The 11,064-nt window shown below is 41.8% G+C and overlaps 1 protein-coding gene across 1 annotated transcript; it reads left to right on the top strand.

Annotated features, from left to right (window-relative positions):
- Positions 1-882: 882 nt before the first annotated feature.
- Positions 883-10,753, top strand: prdm1a (PR domain containing 1a, with ZNF domain). Its single transcript, XM_051866097.1, has 7 exons — positions 883-1,074; positions 2,830-3,081; positions 4,384-4,503; positions 5,564-5,816; positions 7,597-8,561; positions 8,648-8,776; positions 8,861-10,753. Exons 1-7 carry the CDS (start codon positions 1,048-1,050, stop codon positions 9,446-9,448), a joined length of 2,334 nt encoding a protein of 777 aa, XP_051722057.1. The 5' UTR covers positions 883-1,047; the 3' UTR covers positions 9,449-10,753.
- Positions 10,754-11,064: the final 311 nt, after the last annotated feature.

Here is an 11,064-nt window from a genome sequence, read left to right as displayed (position 1 = left end):
GACCTTACCTCTTGGGATTTGGGTCAAAACAGCCTTGCGTCGTGTGTCACAATCATCCTTAAGAACTATAAGACTAGCGTGACGGGTTTGAGTTCTAAACTAATGTCATCAGAGAAATGAAAATGGTATTAAAATGTAGTACAGAACTATTTGTTTTGGATTCATCTAGAATTTAAAAAAAGAAAAAAAAAACAGATTAAATTTTATACAAAGATTATTTAGGAAGTACGTTTGTCTATTTTAATAGTAAAAAGGGCAATGAAAAGGTTATTAAAGAAAGGAAATTTAAATTAATCTTAGATATTTAGGGTGGTTTGCGCACAAGTTCCAAATGCCCCCACAAACATAGTAATGCCAGTCATTTTTTGTCCTTGTGGGGATTTTTTGCCCCCCATGAGGAAAACAGATTATAATTCATACTAAGTGATGTTTTTTGAAAATGTAAAATGCAGTTTTTAAAAAAAATACAGTTTTTCAAAAAGTTTTCTGTGATGGTTATGGTTAAGGGAGAATATGCAGTCTGTACAGTATAAAAATAATGTCTATGGAAAGTCCCCACAAAACATGGAAACCCAACATCCTCAATTGTGAAAATGGCATAAAAATAAGTAGGTTTTTTTGTTTGTTTTTTTGTAAAAATGCAGAAAGTTTCCTGTTAGGGTGTAGGTTAGGGTTATATTATAATTTTCATAACTAGCTTCATATAAAAACAATAGAAGTTTATGCAATGTACCCATTTAGCTAAGTAAGTGTGTGTGTGTGTTTGTGTGTGTGTGTGTGTGTGTGTAGCAGTGGAGTAATTGTTAGATCATACACTCTGGGGGTGGAGTCAGTGACACTACGGTGGGAGGAGACAGTGGGCGGGGCCAAAGTGCCTTCAACAAGTCAGACAAACATGCTCAGGCAGTCAGTCAATCTCAGGCACTTGCAGAAGAAGTCACAGGAGAAGTCACTTACCATCTGGACTAGCAGTGGGACGAGACAGGAGAACTGTGAGCTGCACCTGTCCCGTACACACACTCAGGGGAGAGATCACATACAGCCTCTATGTGTGGCTGGGACCAGAGCGTCCTGGTAAGTGACATTTCTCTGAGCTGGGTTTCTGCCTTTATTTCTGCGTGAAGCGGGGAATGTGTTTTACATTAGAACCAATTGTTTCAGTTATTCCATAAATGAAATATTTAGTGCTTAATTAGTTGTTTAGCGGTTGTTAATTATATGTGGTGTGATTGTTTGTTGTGAGCTAGAAAAACAGTTTTATTTGGGCTTTATAGTGAATTTTTTGTTTGTTTGTTTTAGATTTAGTTTTTTAGTTTTGACAGTGACCGTGTAGGCAGTGTAGGCATTTCTATTTATTTTAATTCATTTAAAACAATTCTTAGAAATGCATCTTCTGTATTTAATGGCTGGAAGCACCTATAAATATAGTTGTTTTTTTTGTTTGTTTTTATAATGATTTCACCTAAAAGTAGTGTTTTAGATATAGTTTTATATTTTGTCTGTATATTTAGTATGCATACATCTGATTTCCATGTTTGTTAATGTTGAGTTTTTCAGTTTCACTATGAGTTTTGCTTCGACAGCTGTCCTACGCGCAAGAGTCTTTCTAACAAAACACATTTTCTCATCTTCTCTTGTATAATAAAAATAGTATAAAATGCTAGTGTAATAGAAAATGCATAAAATAACCAACTTTTTTAATTATAGAAATTGCTATCTGTTCTGGAACATGACATTTTATTAATTCAGTGAACTTTATAATTTATAAAAATGATAGGACTATGAACATATGTAATTTATAAGACTGAAAAAGTTTGAAACTAAATGAATGCACTTTTAATTATTTTAAAAGGTTTAAAAAAACATTCTCAGAGCAGGTTAGTTTTGGTTGAACAGGTAACTACATATTTTGCATTAAATTTTGCCTTGAAGTTTGATTGTATGGCTTTGCGTCCCAATGGAAAAACGTTTCTCCTCTTTTGTTTCTATTTCTCTCTCACACACACATGGATTGATGGTTCCGTTGCTCTGCCACTCTGATTCCAAATTTAGCTACATTCAGATGTAGACAGGACTTCCTTCCTCTGTTTTCCTCCATTTGTGACTATTTTTTCACTCAGGGAAGAAAACAGGGAGAGGGGAAGAGGTACGAGGGATAGTTGATGGACAGAAATGAAGAGTAGGACACTAGAAGAGAGATTGTGATCAGTTCTGACCTCACGAACGGCTCAGGATCCCTGTTGTCTTTTATTTACTTTAAGGAGCACTTTAGCTTCTCTGTGTAGAAAGACATTTCGGTAACACTTTACTATTATACTATAATGCATTATAAAGGAATTCATAATGTACATTATAATGCATTATATTCGTAAATATTTGTAACCAAAGTTAAAATGCATTATAATATTTGCACATTCCTTGTTACATCTGAAACTGGTTGTTTGTTGTGTGCTTTAATGCGTTATACTTTCTAGAGGTGTAACACAAGTATTATAATATATAATTACTATATTATAAATATAATTATTGTGGTTACAATTATTCTTGAGATAATACAAAGGTGCACAATTAATGCACTAAAAATACTTTTATAATGCATAATATATAAAGGCTTTAAGTGAAGTGTAAGTCCAAAAATTTCTCCACGTTTTTAATGTTTTGTAAACAATCGAGATCTAATTTTGAATTTATTTTTTGGTATAAAAAAATGTTTGTGGATCATAAATGTTTCACAGAAAAGAGAGCATTCGTGTAGTTTAACCTTTGCCCTTTACCTAGATAATGTTTAGTTCTCACAGTCAACACGTCTAACTCCTTTTCTTTTCTCAGGCTGCTTCTCATCACAGCTCGGCAATGTTGACTACTGAGGGAGCACCCTACACCGCTGACAATGAGGAGCTCAAGATGGATGTAGAGGATGTAGACATGACAAAATGGACGGAGGACGAGTTTGAGGAGAAATGCACATACATCGTAAAGGACCACACCTGGGAGGGTCCTCTGGAGAACACAGGACTGACCCGGGCCGAGGCGTCCTTACCCCGAAACCTGGCCTTCAAACACCCAGCAGACTCCAAAGAGGTATGACACGGCATTACGCATGATGCACTCATGGCCTCAAGGCTTCCTTTCTGAAATGTGCCACAACATTCATCAGGTTACAACTGCAGTCCTGCGTACCATCTGCTAATAATTCCTGCCTGCATGTATGAGTGTGCTAACAGTAAATCCACAAACCCGCCTCGGAGACAGTGTCACATTATCAAACTGCAAGAAGCTGGTTTAAGCAGAACTTTGGATGGTTGTGATTTCTGTTTAAACAGCATCTCCATAAAGCCGCACCTACTGATCACACAACTGGTATTAATCTTCTTTATCTGCACTGTCAGCCCTTGTTTTGTTGAACAAAAAAATCCCTGTCTATGTCTGTGTGCTTAATAATTTCTAACTCACATTGTTACTCAGCTAACACAAACATCCATACATCAGAGCAGCACATGACAAGCTCCTCAAGCACCAGAGTGCAAAAGTTGAGAGGCGAGCTCTTTGCCATCTATCAAACCTGTTTTATCTGCGGCAGACAATCCACAAACACACTACTTTCCACCTTTCCAGCGCTAATGACGGCAGGCGCTTTGAATGGGATTAAGCTTCTCTTATTTTCAAAGTGTTTATAGATCAATAGGAACAGGGATATAGATTTTTTCATCAATTGCTCTGTCCGTCTTATCTCTTCCTGTGAGCACGTACTTATGAGCTGATAAAGAGTTCTTCAAGAAACACCTGAGGTTCAAACAGGAAGAGAGTGAGTGAAGTCATGTGCTCACAGGGGAAGATTATGATGATGAGAGGGAGTATTGATTGGGAGTGTGTGTAATCACTCTTTGTGGGAGTTTTGGTGAGGGATGAGTGTAGTTTTTAACTCCCATCTTACCAGAAACTTCTGTGTGGCCCTCGATACGTTACCGCCAGGCTTTATTAATATAGTACTATCAAAGAAAGCACCTGCATGATTCGGTATTGTGAAGAGAGGTTAAGTTTTAGTGCTCTCCTCAGAAGAAGTGTCTGTGCGGTTAATCAGAGGTGAAGCGGGACTCTCTCAGCCTTAGGACACAACCTTGATGACCTTTAGCTTCCTGTGGCTGTCAGGAGAGGTGACGGTTGAAGAGAGGCATGGCTCCATGTCTTTCAAGTGCGCACATCTGGCTGACTGTCAATTAATTACCCTTCACACACACACACAAACACTCTGCCTCGCTAATTTAATGATACTAGGAATGAATCAGAAAATTATTTGATCCTAAGTGAAACTAAGATACTGTGCTGTAAACGTCATCTATCTCTTTCTTAACCACCTGTTTTCCTACTCTTTTTTTTTACCAGGTTATTGGTGTAGTAAGCAGAGAATACATCCCCAAAGGCACACGCTTTGGCCCCCTTGTGGGAGAAAGTTACACTGCAGAAAATGTCCCCAAAGATGCGAACAGGAAGTACTTCTGGCGGGTGAGTTGTTTTGTTTCAGAATCTTTCAATAAAAGTAGGAGCGGACAAGTAAAAAAAAAAAAAAAAAAAATACCGGGTCACTTCCTGTTCCACTGACTGACTTCCTGCGTGACATCATGGGCTAGATGGTTATGTAGAAGCAGTGAGTTAATATTCTCAGAGCGAGCAGAAACTGCTGAGTAAAGATCTGCTGTTTTGGGAAGTGCATTGCTGCTGAATGACTGAGAGTGCAGCGATTCGTTCCATGTAGTGTAATCTTTATTTGACTGTGCAGCGCTGTGAGCGTGTGGGACAGGAAGTGCTGAATGACTCTTCAGTTCTGCTGCTGTGTATATATCTTTCTCAAGAATATGTGAGCTTGACAGATCATCCATGTCATTGTAGTTATTCAAAGTGTTTGATCTGTGAAGAAAATAAATCTGCATCACAGTTGTTGTGCCACTATCGTTAATACGACACATTTCCCTCACTCATCTGAGACTTGCAGCTGTCGTCTACAGCTGTCGTCACGGAGAAAGTGCAAAGTCAACCCGCTCTGGTTTTGTGTTGACTTGTTTTCTGTCACTTCCATATTGCTGCCAAATCGAAGATCCCCAAGCGGAACAACTCTGGTCTTTACCTACTAGAAACAGCGCTGATATCATTCTTTCCTGTGTTACTGTCAGTCCTTCACTATATGGTGCAAGACAGGTGATTACACAGTAACTGGTGAGAGTTTCAAGCGTAGAGAAAAGGAAGTACAGTGTTGACGTTTCAGAGGGAAACCTTGTTTGTGACGTCTGAAAGTGTTCCTGGAACTTGCAAGCTTAGTGTAAACTGCATAATGAGACAGGCATCCCCCTAACAAACTTCAGACGAGACCTACAAGCTGGATGGAGATACTCTGAGACTGTGAATATTAGTGTGGGGGTGTTTGCTGACTCACCGTGTGACTTTATAAGAGCAAATCCCACTCATTTGGACTCACAGACATGAGAACCACCCTGACGGACTAGAGAATAGAACATTTTAACATAGACAATTATTGTCTGGTCGTAATTTTCTTCTTTATATTTTGTAGATATACTCAAATGGAGAGTTCCGTCATTTTGTGGACGGACTGGACGAAGACAAGAGCAACTGGATGCGTTATGTGAATCCAGCTCATTCCCAGCAGGAACAGAACCTCGCTGCCTGCCAAAACGGCATGAGCATCTATTTCTACACCGTGAAGGCCATTCCTGCAGACCAGGAGCTACTGGTGTGGTACTGCCCTGAGTTTGCCCGTCGTCTCAACTACCCTGCCTCCGGAGAGATTATGATGCAAAAACTCAGTAAGTTCACACAAACAAATTCTCTCTATTTGTCATAGAACCGGTTCCTCGTTATCTCAGTTTAAGTCAAGGAAAACACTATAGAGAAGCATTGTGCAAACACACCAGCTTCTTCTCTTTCATCTCTGTTAAGATCGGAATTCTTTGAACTACTCTATTTCTCTGCTTTCTTCCCCAACAATGTTTTTCTTCAGACTAATTACAAAGAATAGGAGTGTAATGTTGCAGCCATCCGTGTTCTTAAAACATGAAAGTGCAGGCTAAGATTTGTTTTGCCCAACATAATAAACCGGCAATAAAAGTCTCAAGCTAAAAGGACGAGACAGAAGGAAAGATTGATACGGAGGAGAGGGGGAGATTATAGGTAGGTGAACAGGCCAGTCAGTGTGACTCCTCTCCCCAGAGTCATGCGCATACCCTGGGGCCGCTGGATGTAGCCGACCCCTTCAGCTCAACACACACACACATAGACAAGTCTGTAATTACACCTACTCACTCATGTCTGCTGCCCCTCTACCTGCAGCCTGAGGAAGGAATAATAACCCCTGCATCTCATAGCTGAACAGTAGCAGCCCTAAAGAAACCTGGTGTATGAGTCAGTCTAACAGAACGGGCTGATCTGACTGACACAACCTCCCACATGAAACCTCTGATTTAGACGTCGACTTTCTATTTCACTGGCCTGTTGGGTGTAAAACAGCCAACGTGTATCTTAAGTCCCTTCATTCCTTTCTCATCCTGCCTCAGGAGGTGTGGGAGGAACTTTTTCATTTGCTTGCCACTTTAAGAGTAAGGAGAAAAAAAACACATCTCCATTGACTAGTTGAACTTCCTGGCGGCAGGGCTGTGCTGACAGATTGATATCTCTGTGATCGCCGGCTGTTTGTTTTTGGCAAGCTCTCTAGGGAGGAACAGAACTGGTGCTATCTGTGGAAGAAGAGAGGTGGGAGGGGAGTACTGATAACCTCTCGGTTTGTTTACACGTAGATGCCGGGACAGAAGGATAGGGGAGTAGAGAGTACGGTGCATCTTTTAAGGGACACTTATCATGCACACACTCATATTCACACTTGAATTCTACACAATTAACCCTGTGAAAGTTCAGTGGACAGGAAGCAGGAAGTTATTTAATTGTTTACATCCTTTTAAAGTATTTAAGATGTATGGGAAAGTAATTTTCTAATTAGGTTTCCACCTTTCATTAAATGTGGGTGTGTGGAAGGGTCCGGATGGTTTATAATGGGTCTATTAAGCCCAAACTTGAGAAATATAAGAGTCCATGTATGTTTCATTCACATTTGTGAATTCTGCTTGTAAGTTTGAGGTTGTGCAGAAATTTGGGAGCTCATTTAAGATCGATCACTAATAAAATCTGGTCTCTGTAGACTCTAAAAGGGAGCGATCTAGGCATGTAGATCCCTATTAGCAGGATGCCATCAGTCCCCCCACACCCACTCAGTGAACCCCATTAGATAGTATCAATGCATCCATCCCACCCTGACCGGGGTGGCTGTCAGGCCTCACATCCTGTCTGTGGACCCTAACACGAGACAATTTGTCAAACTGTCACACTAAGTGAACCACTGGGGTGCTTTGTTGAAGTTTGCTTTAAGAAGAGCTATGTGCTCTGGGACAATGGAACTGCTGTGCCCCTCAAAATAACAGTTACTGCAACTGGATGTACTTGTTTCTCCATCTTGTTGACAAGGAATCTGTGTAATGTCAGATCTGTAAATGTGTAAGAAAATTATTAACATATTGTTTTATTGTGTGTGAACAGAGCAGAGCCTGATTGAAGCCAAGCAGCAAGCGACTGAAGTCAAGCACCCAGTGAAAAGAGAGCACAGTGTTTCAGAGATTTTAAAAGACGTGCTGCAAGAACCCAGCAGACCACTTCCCACCCGTCCCCGCTGCCCCAACAGCCCGGACCGACCTCTTTACCCCAGTGCTGTCTATCCACTCCGCCCTTCCCTAAACGAGGACTTTTTAAAGGGCACCACAGTATTTGGCCTCCCGACCCGCTCCCACAGACAGTGTTCAGCGACGCCCAGCCCTTCTGCACACAGCAGTCCCGAGAGGAGTCCAGAAAGCAGTCCTGCACCTGCATCCCTTGATCAAAGAGACAGCCTCCTCTCCTTCTCTCCAGCACTCTACAGTCGTGGCCTGACCCACTACCATGGCTACTCACCAGCAGGCTCCATGCCGTTCTACCCTAACCCGCACTACTCACGCTACCTCATGCCCCACTACCCTGTTAGTAGTTTGAGTGGGCCACCTACTTTGGGGGGTATATTTCCACACATGTACCCCTTTTATAGCAGCCTGGTGCCCCCTCACGTACCCTTCCCACCTGGCATGCTTCCATCCGAGGGCGGTCGACAATTTCTGCTCCCACCTGACTCTCCGGCTCCCAGGGACATCCTGCTCCCAGCGGCCACCAGTGCCTTCTCTGCAGCCACTTCTCTGAAAGACAAACCGATCCTTGGGCACGGGCACCCCTACGCTCCAGCCGGTGGGTCTCCAACAGCCGGCTCCGCAGCCTCTACGGGACGTGTTCCTACCAAGCCTACCTCAGCGATTCTGAGTACCAGCCGCACGGAGGACGAGGCGATCAATCTCAGCAAGATGAAACGAGGTTCCGCAGGCTACAAAAGTCTTGATTATCCACTTAAGAAGCAGAACGGGAAGATCAAGTACGAGTGCAATGTTTGTACCAAGACTTTTGGTCAGCTTTCCAATCTTAAGGTAAGCAACTGCATCTCTGTGTGCTATACATGTATTCAAAATACTCCTAGTAGTACCTAGCTTACCAATATATTTTTTTTTCTCAGGTGCACCTGCGTGTCCATAGTGGTGAACGACCCTTTAAGTGTCAGACCTGCAATAAAGGTTTCACCCAGCTGGCCCACCTACAGAAACACTATTTGGTCCACACAGGAGAGAAACCCCACGAGTGCCAGGTAAAATAAACATAACACTTTCAGTACATTTGTTTCAGTACAAGTTCTCTGCACAGATCCTAAAACTCTGCTTTGACCTCACAGGTGTGTCACAAGCGTTTCAGCAGCACTAGCAACTTGAAAACACATTTGCGGCTGCACTCTGGTGAAAAGCCCTACCAGTGCAAGATCTGTCCAGCCAAGTTTACACAGTTTGTCCACCTCAAACTACACAAACGGCTGCACACACGAGAGCGTCCACACCAGTGTCCGCACTGCCACCGCAACTACATTCACCTCAACAGTCTGCGGCTCCACCTCAAAGGCTACTGCTTAGCGGTCTCCCCTTCTCCCAGCTGCAGCCTGGACGAACTCAACCGTGTCAACGAGGAAATTGAACGCTTTGACATCAGCGATAACGCGGACAGGCTGGAAGAAATGGAGGGGTTTGACGTGGAGGGCATGGTGGAGAAACAGATCTTTGGCCTGCTCTGGCAGGAGATGGATTTTAAGGCGTCTTATCACACAGGTAGCACTGGAGGAGACCGGCACCCCCCGCCACCTGCATTATCTGCGTATCGTCTGAACGAGCATGGCAGCGAGGCCTCTGTCATCAAGGTTCATTGCAGCAGCCCTATCCAGCTCCTACCCATCAAGGTTAAAAAGGAGACAGAGGAGGCCATGGAAACCTAGCTGATGAGAGGCTTTGCCTGACTAGCTTCCTAGGCCAGGTTATGGACAGCCAGAAGTTATGCATAATTCTTCTCAAAGAATCAGGCGATGGCCTTTACGTTCAGGGACTTCAATACTCAGGGCTAACAGACATTGATCCAGTCCATCAGCGGTCCAGTATGTCCAACACAAATGATAAAGACAATCATATTCTTTTATTGTTATAATTATTAATATTATTTGCTCTTCTTGGTGTTTATTTTAGTTTGTTACGTAATCTATTTAATTTATTGTTCAACGCGTCATCCTTTACAACCAATACACGGAAACAATGTTTACAATGACTGGTTAATTCATTGTAATTTACTGTTTTATATATTTTCTTCTACTATCTTCTTTTGCGGATAGCAACTGTAAATAGTGTCCCAGTTGACTGTGATTTCATGTGTGACTGCAAAGAGCTTACCACATTCAGGTTGATTTTTTAATGTGGGCTGAAGTCAGAGGTAGACCTTTTTGTTGAAGGCAATTTTTTTACTCTAGGAGAGGTCAGAGGTTACATATCTATGTGTACGTGTTTTACATGACATTTATTCTCTTAATGTTGAGCTCTACACAATATAATGAATTTAGAAGGGCATATTATACATTAACAACAACTGTTACCTCAAATGAGTGTGTGTGTGTGTGTGTGTGTGTGTGTGTGTGTGTGTGTGCTTGTATTGAGAGGCATATGTGATATTTGTTTTGCTACTTGAAGAGGAAACCAAATGTCCCAATGTGCAGGTCTGCATGTGGTCCAAAGAATAGCAGTCTGTCTAGCTGTCACACACAGGCTGTGAGATTGACACTGACCCTGCATTTTCTTACTTATGTGTGGCACATCACTGAAACCAAAAATGATAAAGAAATGAGAATGTGGAAACAATAACCAAAGTGAACTTTTCAGAGATGTGTGCAAGTGCAGTGTGAGCTGCTGCAACTGTCTGTTCTGCAGGTCTGTGGTGACGTTTGTGGACACTCCACATCACCTTGGCCTTTGTATGCACTGGCTCTTTTTATTTCATCTTATGTTTGTACTTTTTCCTTTGTTTTTAATATGATTTCGTCCAGCGATGTTAGTAGGACAATACATCAGCAACATGTGCTGTGAGGTAGTAGTATCTCATACACTTTCTGTCCTAAAGTATGACCAAAGTCTACACCTCATCTTCAGCTTTAAATTAAAGAAAAAGACTGTCTTTGTTTACATACTGGTTTACGTAGCTATTTAAGTACAGCTTTGACAAAATGTAAATTATAATATAAATCTTCACTGATCTAATGCATTTTTGTCACTTGTGTGCTCTTTCATTACACATATAGGGTACAATGGGGCTGAAGGCTCACTGGGGTAAAAGGCCTATAAACCTATAAACCACCATATGGCACAAAAACTGACCACAGCACTTTCCTGAATGATGCAACTGGAAATGTGGCCGATTCTTGACGCAAAGTTGATTCTGACACAAAGGTCTTATGTTTTTGACGGGAAATGGTGATGAAAAAAAAATCATACGTCAAATGTTTTGGTTTCCCAGAGAAACGAACGCAAAGTTTCTCGGGGGAACGCAAAACTTTAGCGAGAAAATGCAAAA

Source organism: Ctenopharyngodon idella, chromosome 16 (genome assembly GCF_019924925.1).
Source record: "Ctenopharyngodon idella isolate HZGC_01 chromosome 16, HZGC01, whole genome shotgun sequence".
NCBI classification, from domain to species: Eukaryota; Metazoa; Chordata; class Actinopteri; order Cypriniformes; family Xenocyprididae; genus Ctenopharyngodon; species Ctenopharyngodon idella.
The sequence above is the reverse complement of the archived record's forward strand: the minus strand, read 5'-3'. Positions and strand labels throughout refer to the sequence as shown.

Bases quoted from the DNA above. Each gene is read 5' to 3' on its own strand.
- prdm1a (XM_051866097.1), top strand. From the start codon at position 1,048: ATGTGTGGCTGGGACCAGAGCGTCCTG. The intron at 3,082-4,383 runs GTATGACACGGC...TTTTTTTACCAG, and splicing joins ACCCAGCAGACTCCAAAGAG to GTTATTGGTGTAGTAAGCAG. The intron at 4,504-5,563 runs GTGAGTTGTTTT...TATATTTTGTAG, and splicing joins ACAGGAAGTACTTCTGGCGG to ATATACTCAAATGGAGAGTT.